Source organism: Oncorhynchus nerka, linkage group LG4 (genome assembly GCF_034236695.1).
Source record: "Oncorhynchus nerka isolate Pitt River linkage group LG4, Oner_Uvic_2.0, whole genome shotgun sequence".
Classification (NCBI taxonomy): Eukaryota; Metazoa; Chordata; class Actinopteri; order Salmoniformes; family Salmonidae; genus Oncorhynchus; species Oncorhynchus nerka.
The window spans coordinates 97,301,557-97,318,821 of NC_088399.1; the positions used below are offsets into that span (position 1 = coordinate 97,301,557).

Consider the following 17,265-nt stretch of genomic DNA (forward strand, 5'->3'; position numbering starts at 1 on the left):
AAATAGCCTATCGCTCTCTCTCTCCCTATCTCTCTCCTCTCTCTCCCTATCTATCTCCCTCTCTCTGTCTCTCTAGCTCTCTCTCCCTATCTATCTCCCTCTCTCTGTCTCTCTAGCTCTCTCTCCCTATCTATCTCCCTCTCTCTCCCTATCTATCTCCCTCGCTGTCTCTCTAGCTCTCTCTCCCTATCTATCTCCCTCTCTCTGTCTCTCTAGCTCTCTCTCCCTATCGATCTCTCTCTGTCTCTCTAGCTCTCTCCCTATCTCTCTCTCTCTCTCCCTATCTCTCTCACTTTGTGTCTCCTTGCTTCTCTTACGTTCCCTGCATATCTGCCTGTTTCTGCCCCTCTCTCTTTCACAGTGGCAACGTAATATTAATAACTAGCCCACATGCTGTACTCCCTATTTGTCACGCCCTGACCTTAGTTATCTTTGTTTTCTTTATTATTTTGGTTAGGTCAGGGTGTGACGAGGGTGGTATGTTAGTCTTTATTATTTTGGTTAGTTCAGGGTGTGACGAGGGTAGTATGTGTGTTTTTTGTCTTGGTATTGTCTAGGTAAATGTAGGTCTATGGTGGCCCGAATTGGTTCCCAATCAGAGACAGCTATGTATCGGTGTCTCTGATTGGGGATCCTATTTAGGCAGCCATTTTCCCTTTTGGTTTTGTGGGTTATTGTCTATGTGTAGTTGCCTGTCAGCACTCGTGTCTTATTATAGTTTCACGTTGTGTTATTTTGTTTAGTGTTTCTTCGTTAATTAAAGAAGATGTATTCATATCACGCTGCGCCTTGGTCTCATCAATACGACGGACGTGACGATATTCAAACCGGTGCATCTCATCGTCACCTCGTGTCAGACGTGGTCCTTCTGAATATGGAATATGTCTTTGTGAATTCATCTTTTACATTATTTACCTCATCATGCATTTATAATAATCATAATAATAGCCTAGTAATAACAATAATAAACAGATGCTATTTGTTTTTATTTGTTTGCGTGTGAGTAAACAGACCTGGGGTTCGGGCGCTGACTACATAAGGAATGATTGGCATATACCCAGTGGCCAATCGCTGATAGTCAAAAAAAAAGAGAAAAAAGTAAAGGATAACAAATGTCTGCTGTCCGAAACTTAAAGGCTCCAATAGCTTTACAGGCTGGTCAACAGGCTGATCAACAGGCTGGTCAACAGGCTGGTCAACAGGCTGATCAACAGGCTGGTCAACAGGCTGGTCAACAGGCTGGTCAACAGGCTGGTCAACAGGCTGATCAACAGGCTGGTCAACAGGCTGATCAACAGGCTGGTCAACAGGCTGATCAACAGGCTGATCAACAGGCTGGTCAACAGGCTGATCAACAGGCTGGTCAACAGGCTGATCAACAGGCTGATCAACAGGCTGGTCAACAGGCTGGTCAACAGGCTGGTCAACAGGCTGATCAACAGGCTGGTCAACAGGCTGGTCAACAGGCTGATCAACAGGCTGATCAACAGGCTGGTCAACAGGCTGGTCAACAGGCTGATCAACAGGCTGATCAACAGGCTGGTCAACAGGCTGATCAACAGGCTGGTCAACAGGCTGATCAACAGACTGGTCAACAGGCTGATCAACAGGCTGGTCAACAGGCTGGTCAACACATGTCCCAAATGTCATTCTATCCCCTAGTGCACTACTTCTGATGCCTCTGATCAAAAGTAGTGCACTTGCAAGGGGATAGCATGCCACTTGGGACGCTGATATGAAGAGCTGTGCTATTGGTGGACTGAGAACATAAGTAGTCCTAGAGCTCTGCTATTGGTGGACTGAGAACATAAGTAGTCCTAGAGCTCTGCTATTGGTGGACTGAGAACAGAAGGAGTCGTAGAGCTCTGCTATTGGTGGACTGAGAACATAAGTAGTCCTAGAACTCTGGGTGGACTGAAAACATAAGTAGTCCTATAGCTCTGCTATTGGTGGACTGAGAACAGGAGTCCTAGATCTCTGCTATTGGTGGACTGAGAACAGAAGGAGTCCTAGAGCTCTGCTATTGGTGGACTGAGAACAGAAGGAGTCCTAGAGCTCTGCTATTGGTGGACTGAGAACAGAAGGAGTCCTAGAGCTCTGCTATTGGTGGACTGAGAACAGAAGGAGTCCTATAGCTCTGCTATTGGTGGACTGAGAACAGAAGTAGTCTTAGAGCTCTGCTATTGGTGGACTGAGAACAGAAGGAGTCCTAGAGCTCTGCTATTGGTGGACTGAGAACAGAAGGAGTCCTAGAGCTCTGCTATTGGTGGACTGAGAACAGAAGGAGTCCTAGAGCTCTGCTATTGGTGGACTGAGAACAGAAGGAGTCCTGGAGCTCTCCTATTGATGGACTGAGAACAGAAGGAGTCCTGGAGCTCTCCTATTGGTGGACTGAGAACAGAAGGAGTCCTGGAGCTCTCCTATTGGTGGACTGAGAACAGAAGGAGTCCTGGAGCTCTCCTATTGGTGGACTGAGAACAGAAGGAGTCCTAGAGCTCTGCTATTGGTGGACTGAGAACAGAAGGAGTCCTAGAGCTCTGCTATTGGTGGACTGAGAACATAAGGAGTCCTAGAGCTCTGCTATTGGTGGACTGAGAACAGAAGGAGTCCTGGAGCTCTCCTATTGGTGGACTGAGAACAGAAGGAGTCCTGGAGCTCTGCTATCCGTCCCAAGCCCGACGGGCCCCAACATCAGATTAGGGCCGTTTTTTATTTTCTTCTCATCAATAACTAGGCTACTGGTATGGCTCGCGTACCATTAAATGATCATTAAAATGTTGAAGCTGAGCCACGTGCTCTGCTGTGCAGTATGGTCATGTCTGACTAAGATCAGAACGTGGCGTTAGAAGTGCTTCAACCTTGTCAAATATAAGACAGGAGAGATTATTTGACAGAAAATAATAATGTTCCTTGAGTTGAAAATTAGCTAACAGCTAACTGCCCTCGTCATCGAGCGGCCCGAAGCGGAGCCGTCGCTATGGTTACTCACAGACTCAAGAGCGCCATGAGCAGAGCGCATGCAGAGCGAGCTGTGTGCAGGGGGGTGAGTGACAGACAGAGCAGATAATGGATTTACTAACAGAGGAAGTGATTTCTGATTTTGGGCTTCGTGCAGGGCTGGGCCTTAAAGTTAGCAGAAGCAGGGCTGGGCAGGGTAGGGCCTGAATGTTGCCGGGATTTGGTAGAGCTCTGGCTTAAAATGCATGCCTGTGCAGGGCTCTAAGTAGTCCTACGGAACCTGAAATAGATTCAGACACAGTCAGAGAACATTCAAAGACTTACATTCAATGACAGGTAGTCAGAGAACATTCAAAGACTTTACATTCAATGACAGGCAGCCAGAGAACATTCAAAGACTTTACATTCAATGACAGGCAGCCAGAGAACATTCAAAGACTTACATTCAATGACAGGTAGCCAGAGAACATTCAAAGACTTACATTCAATGACAGGTAGTCCGAGAACAACCAAACACTTAGATTAATTGACAATAACACTGATAGTATACTCATACATAGATAGCCTGAATACATTCATAGGAACAACATACTTAATGACATTGAGAGACGTTATGTTAGATTGAACTAACTACAGATGATAGTCAGGCAGTGAGAGGGGACAGAACGAAGACAGATTCAGTGCAGGGTTGGGTGCAGTTCAATTCTCAATTCAGGGGTTGAATTTTGTCCGTTTCAATTTTAATTCAAACCTTGAATTGTTCAATGCTTGAATTTGATTTCTATAAGAATTCTTCATTTCATAAATTGACAGAACTGACCCCTTTTCCTAATTCAGAGATACGCATACATTCATAGTGTGATCATTGAGACATTCCTAGACGTGTGCACAAAGAGACAATAAATATACAGACATACTGTTCAGATAGTAGACATTCATAGATAAGGCATTCATGTCATACAGTCTCAAATAGACATCAATCAAATGTATAAACCTGTGTATTCTAGAACTATCATACACGCGACTGTCGGTGGTCAAATAGGTCACGTCCCTAATGTCACCCTATTCCCTACATAGTGCACTACTTTTGACAGATCCCCTATGGGCCCTAAATACTGTAGGTGCACTAAATAGGGAATAAGTTGTAGTTTTAGACACAAAAATATTCTCTGTCCTCACAATGACTTAGATTCACAGTTAGGGGCCTTTCCAGAAAGCAGGATTAAATTAGCCAGCTAACTTTTATATATATATATATATATATATATACATAATAAACTAAATGTAATTTCCGAATATTAAGGATTTAGTTCATTAAGGACAGCTGGCTAACTCATTGATCCTGCTTCCTGGAAGAGCCCCCTGTACTCAACACTTTATTTTTCTCCTACCTTCCCTCCTTATCTCCTTCCCTCCTTATCTCCTTCCCTCCTTATCACCTTCCCTCCTTATCTCCCTTCTCTCTTTATCTCCCTTCTCTCCTTCTCTCGCTTACATACAGTAAGACCTTTACCCTCATGTCATATTGAGGATGTAGCTAGGGTTACAAACTTTCCTCAAATTCCCAGATTTTCCAAATATCCTGCTTATCCGCGGCTAATTTCTGAGATCCTTCCAAACAGGATTTGGTGGAAATTCTGGGAATTTCAGGAACGTTTACATATTTTTGCCACCCGAGGCGTAGCACAGTGAGTGTTGATATGCTCAATAGATCATACTACAAAGAATCATGATATAGCTAGCTAAGCTATATAAAAAACCAATGTAACCAGAGGAGTTATTAGTAAGGCCTTTACTTACAAGCATTTCGCTACACTCGCATTAACATCTGCTAACCATGTGTATGTGACAAATAACATTTGATTTGATTTGATTTGCACCAGAGGAGTTATTAGCTAGACTAGCATACCTGCTAATTTTATCCTTTAACATAAAAATGAATAGCCATTCTATACAGTAACGGTCAACAGTTTTACAACACCGACTCATTCAAGGGTTTTACTTTATTTAAAAAAACTATTTTCTACATTGTAGAATAATAGTGAAGACATCAAAACTATGAAATAACACACATGGAATCATATTGTAACCAAAAAAGTGTCAAACAAATCAAAATGTATTTTATATTTGAGATTCGTCTTTCTTTCTTTGATGACAGTTTTTCACATTCTTGGCATTCTCTTAACCAGCTTCATGAGGTAGTCACCTGGAATGCATTTCAATTAACAGGTGCGCCTTGTTAAAAGTTAACTTGTGAACTTCTTAACGCATTTGAGCCAATCAGTTGTGTTGTGACAAGGTAGGGGTGGTATACAGAAGATAGCTCTATTTGGTAAAATACCAAGTCCGTATTATGGCAAGAACAGCTCAAATAAGCAAAGAGAAACGACAGTCCATCATCACTTTAAGACATTTCAAGAACGTTTAAAGTTTCTTCAAGTGCAGTCGCAAAAACCGTAGAGCGCTATGATGAAACTGGCTCTCATGAGGACCGCCACAGGAATGGAAGACCCAGAGTTACCAGCCTCAGAAATTGCAGCCCAAATAAATGCTTCAGAGAGTTCAAGTAACAGACACATCTCAACATCAACTGTTCAAAGGACACCAATAAGAAGAAGAGACTTGGTTGGGCCAAGAAACACGATCAATGGACATTAGACTTGTGCACATTTTTCCTTTGTTCTGATGAGTCCAAATGAGAGATTTTTGGTTCCAACCGCCGTGTCTTTGTAAAATGCGGTGTGGGTGAACGGATGATCTCCGCATCTGGGGTTCCCACGGTGAAGCATGGAGGAGGAGGTGTGATGGTGTGGGGGTGCTTTGCTGGTGACACTGTCTGTAATTGTTGATTTATTCAGAATTCAAGGCGCACTTAACCAGCATGGCTACCACAGCATTCTGCAGCGATACACCATCCCATCTGGTTTGTGCTTAGTGGGACTATCATTTGTTTTTCAACAGGACAATGACCCAACACACCTCCAGGCTGTGTAAGGGATATTTGACCAAGAAGGAGAGTGATGGATTACTGCATCAGATGACCTGGCCTCCACAATCCCCTGACCTCAACCAAACTGTGATGGTTTGGGATGAGTTGGACCGCAGAGTGAAGGAAAAGCAGCCAACAAGTGCTCAGCATATGTGGGAACTCCTTCAAGACTGTTGGAAAAGCATTCCAGCATTCCTGGTTGAGAGAATACCAAGAGTGTGCAAAGCTGTCATCAAGGCAAATCTCAAATGGATTTGTTTAACACTTTCTTTTGGTTCCATCTGTGTTATTACATAGTGTTGATGTCTTCACTATTATTCTACATTGTAGAAAATAATAAAAATAAAGAAAAACCCTTGAATGAGGTGGTGTTGTAAACCTTTTGACTGGTGGTGTATATATCGCACTGCTTTAAATGTTCTCTACATGTTTGAAAGTAACTAATATTGTATAAATCACTAGTATGCTAATCATTTAGTACAATAGCAATACAATACCCAACACATCTGCCCTAGCCATTACTAGCTATAATAAAGCTCTCCTGTCATCTTTGGTTTCTGATTAGCCGGCCGTTGTTTAAAGGACAATTGACTGAGAATCCATTACCACTACTACCCTATAGACCCTGGTCTAAAGTAGTGCACTACTACCCTATAGATCCTGTTCTAAAGTAGTGCACTACTACCCTATAGACCCTGGTCTAAAGTAGTGCACTACTACCCTATAGACCCTGGTATAAAGTAGTGCCCTATAAAGGGAATATGGTGCCATTTGGAACACAACCCAGATCTATTCAAACTAGGGAGGAGACTAAACTAACTGAAGTCTGTTTCAAACCAGGAATAGTTCAGTTGGATGAGTTCTTCGGGAATAGTTCAGTTGGATGAGTTCTTCGGGAATAGTTCAGTTGGATGAGTTCTTCAGGAATAGTTCAGTTGGATGAGTTCATCAGGAATAGTTCAGTTGGATGAGTTCTTCAGGAATAGTTCAGTTGGATGAGTTCTTCGGGAATAGTTCAGTTGGATGAGTTCTTCAGGAATAGTTCAGTTGGAGGGGTTCTTCAGAAACAGTTAAGCATGCACAAACAACCACACACACGCACACACACACACACTGGATATGAGATGTATTCTATGCTGTGGTCCCAGTTCAGTATGACCTCTGTGATGTCTTCAACTCTGAGCCCTGTCCTTTGATTGGTCGTAGAATGAACTGAAGGCAAGCATGGAAATTGCTCTGAAATAAGGAGAGGAGAGGAGAGGAGAGGAGAGGAGAGATCGAAAGCGCGCCTAAGTAAACTACCCACCCTCCTTCTCTTCCTCATCCTCCTCCCATGTTATCTAAAATGTCTGATGGAAAGTTCATTCGAAAAGTCCCCGAAACCTTCCAAGCACCACTGCTGCTCAGTGACATCAACTTCCTCTTCGGGCGATGACATCACTTCCAGACGTGAGACGTCGTCATGTGGTTGGAGCTTTGAGTCTTTGGTCCGCCGATGTGCTGACTGCCGTAACCCGTCATGGCGTTGGTGCCATAGAAGTTCACCCCCGCCATGTGCTGGGTCATCTGGTGTGGGGGGGGAACCACACACACACACACACACACACACACACACACACACACACGCGAACACACACACACACGCGAACACACACGCGAACACACAGACAAACACACACAGACAAACACACACACACACGGTCCTCACAAGTATAGTAATACAAAACACACACACACACACGCGAACACACAGACAAACACCGATTTTAATACTATAGTCAAATGTTATGTAAATATACAGTTACACACATATTGGCTCATAGAAACACAGTCAAACACAGTCATTTCCTCTGACACACGGTCCTCACAAGTATAGTAATACAAACACACACACACATTCCAGGTGTGTGTCTCTCACCTGAGTGATGGCGCACTGATCCTCCTGAGGCACGGACGCCACTCCGCCCGTCATGCCTTTCTGTTGACGTCCCATGATGCTTTGTTGCTGTGCTCCCATGATGCCGTTATGTTGCAATCCCATCATGCCTCTCTGCTGAGCTGCCATCATGCCATTCTGCTGAGCTCCCATCATGCCGTTCTGCTGAGCTCCCATCATGCCTCTCTGCTGAGCGCCCATCATGCCTCTCTGCTGAGCTCCCATCATGCCATTCTGCTGAGCTCCCATCATGCCGTTCTGCTGAGCTCCCATCATGCCGTTCTGCTGAGCTCCCATCATGCCGTTCTGCTGAGCTCCCATCATGTCGTTCTGCTGAGCTCCCATCATGCCGTTCTGCTGAGCTCCCATCATGCCTCTCTGCTGCGCGCCCATCATGCCTCTCTGCTGAGCTCCCATCATGCCGCACTGCTGAGCTCCCATCATAACACTCTGCTGAGCTCCCATAATGCTTTGCTGATGATTTATCATGCTGTGTGGCACTCCTGCCATGAACGGGGATGTGTTGACTGCTTGCCCCATGACTCCCTGTTGAGCCATAAAGCCATTCTGTTGTGCTGCCACCATTCCATTCTGCTGAGCTCCCATCATGCCATTCTGCTGAGCTCCCACCATTTCATTCTGCTTAGCTCCCATAACGCTTTGCTGTTGCCCTCCCATCATGCCGTTCTGCTGCTGACCACTCAGGGCCATCATGGAGTGTGATGTCACCATGGCTCCTCCCATCGCTCCCCCCTCAGTGGCCAGGGAATGGTACGATCCGTAGTAGCCCAGCTGGGCTGGGTTCATGTATAGGCCAGCTGGAGAGTACAAAGTTAAACCACTCAGAGAAAAAGTTGGGCAAGGACAGTTACTGAAGGACAGTTACTAGTGGACAGTTACTGAAGAACAGTTACTGAAGGACAGTTACTGAAGGACAGTTACTGAAGGACAGTTACTGAAGAACAGTTACTGAAGGACAGTTACTGAAGGACAGTTACTGAAGGACTGTTACTAGAGGACAGTTACTGAAGGACAGTTACTGAAGGACAGTTACTGAAGGACAGTTACTGAAGGAGAGTTACTAAAGGACAGTTACTGAAGGACAGTTACTGAAGGACAGTTACTGAAGGACAGTTACTAAAGGACAGTTACTAAAGGACAGTTACTAACGGACAGTTACTGAAGGACAGTTACTGAAGGACAGATACTGAAGGACAGTTACTGAAGGACAGTTACTAACGGACAGTTACTGAAGGACAGTTACTGAAGGAGAGTTACTGAAGGACAGTAACTGAAGGACAGTAACTGAAGGACAGTTACTGAAGGACAGTTACTGAAGGACAGTTAGGAACGGACTGTTAATGAAGGACAGTTACTGAAAGACAGTTACTGAAAGACAGTTACTGAAAGACAGTTACTGAAGGACAGTTACTGAAGGACAGTTACTGAAGGACAGTTACTAGAGGACAGTTACTAGAGGACAGTTACTAGAGGACAGTTACTAAAGGACAGTTACTAAAGGACAGTTACTAAAGGACAGTTACTAAAGGACAGTTACTAAAGGACAGTTAGGAACGGACTGTTACTAGAGGACAGTTAGGAACGGACTGTTACTAAAGGACAGTTACTAAAGGACAGTTAGTAAAGGACAGTTACTAAAGGACAGTTAGGAACGGACTGTTACTAGAGGACAGTTAGGAACGGACTGTTACTAGAGGACAGTTAGGAACGGACTGTTACTAGAGGACAGTTAGGAACGGACTGTTACTAGAGGACAGTTAGGAATGGACTGTTACTAGAGGACAGTTAGGAACGGACTGTTACTAGAGGACAGTTACTAAAGGACAGTTACTAGAGGACAGTTACTAAAGGACAGTTACTAAAGGAGAGTTACTGAAGTACAGTTACTGAAGGACAGTTACTGAAGGACAGTTACTAAAGGATTGTTACTAAAGGACAGTTACTAGAGGACAGTTACTAAAGGACAGTTACTAAAGGACAGTTACTAGAGGACAGTTACTAAAGGACAGTTAGGAAAGGACAGTTAGGAAAGGACAGTTACTAAAGGACAGTTAGGAACGGACTGTTACTAGAGGACAGTTACTAGAGGACAGTTACTAGAGGACAGTTACTAAAGGACAGTTACTAAAGGACAGTTACTAAAGGACAGTTACTAAAGGACAGTTACTGAAGGACAGTTACTAAAGGACAGTTACTAGAGGACAGTTACTAGAGGACAGTTACTAAAGGACAGTTACTAAAGGACAGTTACTAAAGGACAGTTACTAAAGGACAGTTACTAAAGGACTGTTAGGAACGGACTGTTAGGAACGGACTGTTAGGAACGGACAGTTACTAAAGGACAGTTAGGAACGGACTGTTACTAGAGGACAGTTACTAGAGGACAGTTACTAGAGGACAGTTACTAAAGGACAGTTATTAAAGGACAGTTACTAAAGGACTGTTACTAGAGGACAGTTACTAAAGGACAGTTACTGCAGGACAGTTACTGAAGGACAGTTACTGAAGGACAGTTACTGAAGGACAGTACTAACGGACAGTTACTAACGGACAGTTACTGAAGGACAGTTACTGAAGGACAGTTACTGAAGGACAGTAACTGAAGGACAGTTACTGAAGGACAGTTACTGAAGGACAGTTAGGAACGGACTGTTAATGAAGGACAGTTACTGAAAGACAGTTACTGAAAGACAGTTACTGAAGGACAGTTACTGAAGGACAGTTACTGAAGGACAGTTACTAAAGGACAGTTACTAAAGGACAGTTACTAAAGGACAGTTAGGAACGGACTGTTACTAGAGGACAGTTACTAGAGGACAGTTACTAAAGGACAGTTACTAAAGGAGAGTTACTAGAGGACAGTTACTAAAGGACAGTTACTAAAGGACAGTTACTAGAGGACAGTTACTAAAGGACAGTTAGGAAAGGACAGTTAGGAAAGGACAGTTACTAAAGGACAGTTAGGAACGGACTGTTACTAGAGGACAGTTACTAGAGGACAGTTACTAGAGGACAGTTACTAAAGGACAGTTACTAGAGGACAGTTACTAAAGGACAGTTACTAAAGGACAGTTACTAAAGGACAGTTACTAAAGGACAGTTACTGAAGGACAGTTACTAAAGGACAGTTACTAGAGGACAGTTACTAGAGGACAGTTACTAAAGGACAGTTACTAAAGGACAGTTACTAAAGGACAGTTACTAAAGGACTGTTAGGAACGGACTGTTAGGAATGGACTGTTAGGAACGGACAGTTACTAAAGGACAGTTAGGAACGGACTGTTACTAGAGGACAGTTACTAGAGGACAGTTACTAGAGGACAGTTACTAAAGGACAGTTATTAAAGGACAGTTACTAAAGGACTGTTACTAGAGGACAGTTACTAAAGGACAGTTACTGCAGGACAGTTACTGAAGGACAGTTACTGAAGGACAGTTACTGAAGGACAGTTACTGAAGGACAGTACTAACGGACAGTTACTAACGGACAGTTACTGAAGGACAGTTACTGAAGGACAGTTACTGAAGGACAGTAACTGAAGGACAGTTACTGAAGGACAGTTACTGAAGGACAGTTAGGAACGGACTGTTAATGAAGGACAGTTACTGAAAGACAGTTACTGAAAGACAGTTACTGAAAGACAGTTACTGAAGGACAGTTACTGAAGGACAGTTACTAAAGGACAGTTACTAAAGGACAGTTACTAAAGGACAGTTAGGAACAGACTGTTACTAGAGGACAGTTACTAGAGGACAGTTACTAAAGGACAGTTACTAAAGGAGAGTTACTAGAGGACAGTTACTAAAGGACAGTTACTAAAGGACAGTTACTAGAGGACAGTTACTAAAGGACAGTTAGGAAAGGACAGTTAGGAAAGGACAGTTACTAAAGGACAGTTAGGAACGGACTGTTACTAGAGGACAGTTACTAGAGGACAGTTACTAGAGGACAGTTACTAAAGGACAGTTACTAAAGGACAGTTACTAAAGGACAGTTACTGAAGGACAGTTACTAAAGGACAGTTACTAGAGGACAGTTACTAGAGGACAGTTACTAGAGGACAGTTACTAAAGGACAGTTACTAAAGGACAGTTACTAAAGGACAGTTACTAAAGGACAGTTACTAAAGGACTGTTAGGAACGGACTGTTAGGAACGGACTGTTAGGAACGGACAGTTACTAAAGGACAGTTAGGAACGGACTGTTACTAGAGGACAGTTACTAGAGGACAGTTACTAGAGGACAGTTACTAAAGGACAGTTATTAAAGGACAGTTACTAAAGGACAGTTACTGAAGGACAGTTACTGAAGGACAGTTACTGAAGGACAGTACTAACGGACAGTTACTAACGGACAGTTACTGAAGGACAGTTACTGAAGGACAGTTACTGAAGGACAGTAACTGAAGGACAGTTACTGAAGGACAGTTACTGAAGGACAGTTAGGAACGGACTGTTAATGAAGGACAGTTACTGAAAGACAGTTACTGAAAGACAGTTACTGAAAGACAGTTACTGAAGGACAGTTACTGAAGGACAGTTACTAAAGGACAGTTACTAAAGGACAGTTACTAAAGGACAGTTAGGAACAGACTGTTACTAGAGGACAGTTACTAGAGGACCGTTACTAAATGACAGTTACTAAAGGACAGTTACTAAAGGACAGTTACTAAAGGACAGTTACTAAAGGACAGTTAGGAACGGACTGTTACTAGAGGACAGTTAGGAACGGACTGTTACTAAAGGACAGTTACTAAAGGACAGTTAATAAAGGACAGTTACTAAAGGACAGTTAGGAACGGACTGTTACTAGAGGACAGTTAGGAACGGACTGTTACTAGAGGACAGTTAGGAACGGACTGTTACTAGAGGACAGTTAGGAACGGACTGTTACTAGAGGACAGTTAGGAACGGACTGTTACTAGAGGACAGTTAGGAACGGACTGTTACTAGAGGACAGTTACTAAAGGACAGTTACTAGAGGACAGTTACTAAAGGACAGTTACTAAAGGAGAGTTACTGAAGGACAGTTACTGAAGGACAGTTACTGAAGGACAGTTACTAAAGGACAGTTACTAAAGGACAGTTAGGAACGGACTGTTACTAGAGGACAGTTACTAGAGGACAGTTACTAGAGGACAGTTACGAAAGGACAGTTACTAAAGGACAGTTACTAAAGGACAGTTACTGAAGGACAGTTACTAGAGGACAGTTACTAAAGGACAGTTACTAGAGGACAGTTACTAGAGGACAGTTACTAAAGGACAGTTACTAAAGGACAGTTACTAAAGGACAGTTACTAAAGGACTGTTAGGAACGGACAGTTAGGAACGGACTGTTACTAGAGGACAGTTACTAGAGGACAGTTACTAGAGGACAGTTACTAAAGGACAGTTACTAAAGGACAGTTAGGAACGGACTGTTACTAGAGGACAGTTACTAGAGGACAGTTACTAGAGGACAGTTACTAGAGGACAGTTACTAAAGGACAGTTACTAAAGGACAGTTACTAAAGGACAGTTACTAAAGGACTGTTAGGAACGGACTGTTAGGAATGGACTGTTAGGAACGGACAGTTACTAAAGGACAGTTAGGAACGGACTGTTACTAGAGGACAGTTACTAGAGGACAGTTACTAGAGGACAGTTACTAAAGGACAGTTATTAAAGGACAGTTACTAAAGGACTGTTACTAGAGGACAGTTACTAAAGGACAGTTACTGCAGGACAGTTACTGAAACACAGTTACTGAAGGACAGTTACTGAAGGACAGTTACTGAAGGACAGTACTAACGGACAGTTACTAACGGACAGTTACTGAAGGACAGTTACTGAAGGACAGTTACTGAAGGACAGTAACTGAAGGACAGTTACTGAAGGACAGTTACTGAAGGACAGTTAGGAACGGACTGTTAATGAAGGACAGTTACTGAAAGACAGTTACTGAAAGACAGTTACTGAAAGACAGTTACTGAAGGACAGTTACTGAAGGACAGTTACTAAAGGACAGTTACTAAAGGACAGTTACTAAAGGACAGTTAAGAACGGACTGTTACTAGAGGACAGTTACTAGAGGACAGTTACTAAAGGACAGTTACTAAAGGAGAGTTACTAGAGGACAGTTACTAAAGGACAGTTACTAAAGGACAGTTACTAGAGGACAGTTACTAAAGGACAGTTAGGAAAGGACAGTTAGGAAAGGACAGTTACTAAAGGACAGTTAGGAACGGACTGTTACTAGAGGACAGTTACTAGAGGACAGTTACTAGAGGACAGTTACTAAAGGACAGTTACTAAAGGACAGTTACTAAAGGACAGTTACTAAAGGACAGTTACTGAAGGACAGTTACTAAAGGACAGTTACTAGAGGACAGTTACTAGAGGACAGTTACTAGAGGACAGTTACTAAAGGACAGTTACTAAAGGACAGTTACTAAAGGACAGTTACTAAAGGACAGTTACTAAAGGACTGTTAGGAACGGACTGTTAGGAACGGACTGTTAGGAACGGACAGTTACTAAAGGACAGTTAGGAACGGACTGTTACTAGAGGACAGTTACTAGAGGACAGTTACTAGAGGACAGTTACTAAAGGACAGTTATTAAAGGACAGTTACTAAAGGACAGTTACTGAAGGACAGTTACTGAAGGACAGTTACTGAAGGACAGTACTAACGGACAGTTACTAACGGACAGTTACTGAAGGACAGTTACTGAAGGACAGTTACTGAAGGACAGTAACTGAAGGACAGTTACTGAAGGACAGTTACTGAAGGACAGTTAGGAACGGACTGTTAATGAAGGACAGTTACTGAAAGACAGTTACTGAAAGACAGTTACTGAAAGACAGTTACTGAAGGACAGTTACTGAAGGACAGTTACTAAAGGACAGTTACTAAAGGACAGTTACTAAAGGACAGTTAGGAACAGACTGTTACTAGAGGACAGTTACTAGAGGACAGTTACTAAATGACAGTTACTAAAGGACAGTTACTAAAGGACAGTTACTAAAGGACAGTTACTAAAGGACAGTTAGAACGGACTGTTACTAGAGGACAGTTAGGAACGGACTGTTACTAAAGGACAGTTACTAAAGGACAGTTAATAAAGGACAGTTACTAAAGGACAGTTAGGAACGGACTGTTACTAGAGGACAAAGTTAGGAACGGACTGTTACTAGAGGACAGTTAGGAACGGACTGTTACTAGAGGACAGTTAGGAACGGACTGTTACTAGAGGACAGTTAGGAACGGACTGTTACTAGAGGACAGTTAGGAACGGACTGTTACTAGAGGACAGTTACTAAAGGACAGTTACTAGAGGACAGTTACTAAAGGACAGTTACTAAAGGAGAGTTACTGAAGGACAGTTACTGAAGGACAGTTACTGAAGGACAGTTACTAAAGGACAGTTACTAAAGGACAGTTAGGAACGGACTGTTACTAGAGGACAGTTACTAGAGGACAGTTACTAGAGGACAGTTACGAAAGGACAGTTACTAAAGGACAGTTACTAAAGGACAGTTACTGAAGGACAGTTACTAGAGGACAGTTACTAAAGGACAGTTACTAGAGGACAGTTACTAGAGGACAGTTACTAAAGGACAGTTACTAAAGGACAGTTACTAAAGGACAGTTACTAAAGGACTGTTAGGAACGGACAGTTAGGAACGGACTGTTACTAGAGGACAGTTACTAGAGGACAGTTACTAGAGGACAGTTACTAAAGGACAGTTACTAAAGGACAGTTAGGAACAGACTGTTACTAGAGGACAGTTACTAGAGGACAGTTACTAGAGGACAGTTACTAAAGGACAGTTATTAAAGGACAGTTACTAAAGGACTGTTACTAGAGGACAGTTACTGAAGGACAGTTACTAAAGGACAGTTACTAAAGGACAGTTACTAAAGGACAGTTAGGAAAGGACAGTTACTAAAGGACGGTTACTAGAGGACAGTTACTAAACAGTTACTAAAGGACAGTTACTAACGGACAGTTAGGAAAGGACAGTTACTAAAGGACAGTTACTAAAGGACAGTTACTAGAGGACAGTTAGGAACGGACTGTTACTAAAGGACAGTTACTAAAGGACAGTTACTAAAGGACAGTTACTAAAGGACAGTTACTAACGGACAGTTAGGAACGGACTGTTAATAGAGGACAGTTAGGAACGGACTGTTACTAGAGGACAGTTAGGAACGGACTGTTACTAGAGGACAGTTACTAAAGGACAGTTACTAGAGGACAGTTACTAACGGACAGTTACTAAAGGAGAGTTACTAAAGGACAGTTACTGAAGGACAGTTACTGAAGGACAGTTACTAAAGGACTGTTAATAAAGGACAGTTACTAGAGGACAGTTACTAAAGGACAGTTACTAGAGGACAGTTACTAAAGGACAGTTAGGAAAGGACAGTTACTAAAGGACAGTTACTAAAGGACAGTTAGGAATGGACTGTTACTAGAGGACAGTTACTAGAGGACAGTTACTAGAGGACAGTTACTAAAGGACAGTTACTAAAGGACAGTTACTAAAGGACAGTTACTAGAGGACAGTTACTAGAGGACAGTTACTAAAGGACAGTTACTAGAGGACAGTTACTAAATGACAGTTACTAGAGGACAGTTACTAGAGCACAGTTAGGAACGGACTGTTACTAGAGGACAGTTAGGAACGGACTGTTACTAAAGGACAGTTACTAAAGGACAGTTACTAAATGACAGTTACTAAATGACAGTTACTAAAGGACAGTTACTAGAGGACAGTTACTAAAGGACAGTTACTAAAGGACAGTTACTAAAGGACAGTTACTAAAGGACAGTTACTAGAGGACAGTTAGGAACGGACTGTTACTAGAGGACAGTTACTAAAGGACAGTTACTAAAGGACAGTTACTAAAGGACAGTTACTAAAGGACAGTTACTAACGGACAGTTAGGAACGGACTGTTACTAGAGGACAGTTAGGAACGGACTGTTACTAGAGGACAGTTAGGAACGGACTGTTACTAGAGGACAGTTACTAAAGGACAGTTACTAGAGGACAGTTACTAACGGACAGTTACTAAAGGATAGTTACTAAAGGACAGTTACTGAAGGACAGTTACTGAAGGACAGTTACTAAAGGACTGTTACTAAAGGACAGTTACTAGAGGACAGTTACTAAAGGACAGTTACTAGAGGACAGTTACTAAAGGACAGTTAGGAAAGGACAGTTACTAAAGGACAGTTACTAAAGGACAGTTAGGAATGGACTGTTACTAGAGGACAGTTACTAGAGGACAGTTACTATAGGACAGTTACTAAAGGACAGTTACTAAAGGACAGTTACTAAAGGACAGTTACTAGAGGACAGTTACTAGAG

The 17,265-nt window shown here is 42.6% G+C and overlaps 1 protein-coding gene across 1 annotated transcript in view; it reads right to left on the bottom strand.

The window, feature by feature from the left end:
• Positions 1-967: 967 nt before the first annotated feature.
• The window catches only part of LOC115126035 (stromal membrane-associated protein 2-like), a 122,047-nt gene continuing 105,749 nt past the window's right edge, over positions 968-17,265 (bottom strand). Inside the window, exons 9-10 of the mRNA XM_065018050.1 lie at positions 7,866-8,701; positions 968-7,513 (exon numbers count right to left, since the gene is read on the bottom strand). Coding sequence (XP_064874122.1) covers positions 7,385-7,513; positions 7,866-8,701 — 965 coding nt within the window. The 3' untranslated portion in view covers positions 968-7,384. The remainder of the gene's footprint in view (positions 7,514-7,865; positions 8,702-17,265) is intronic.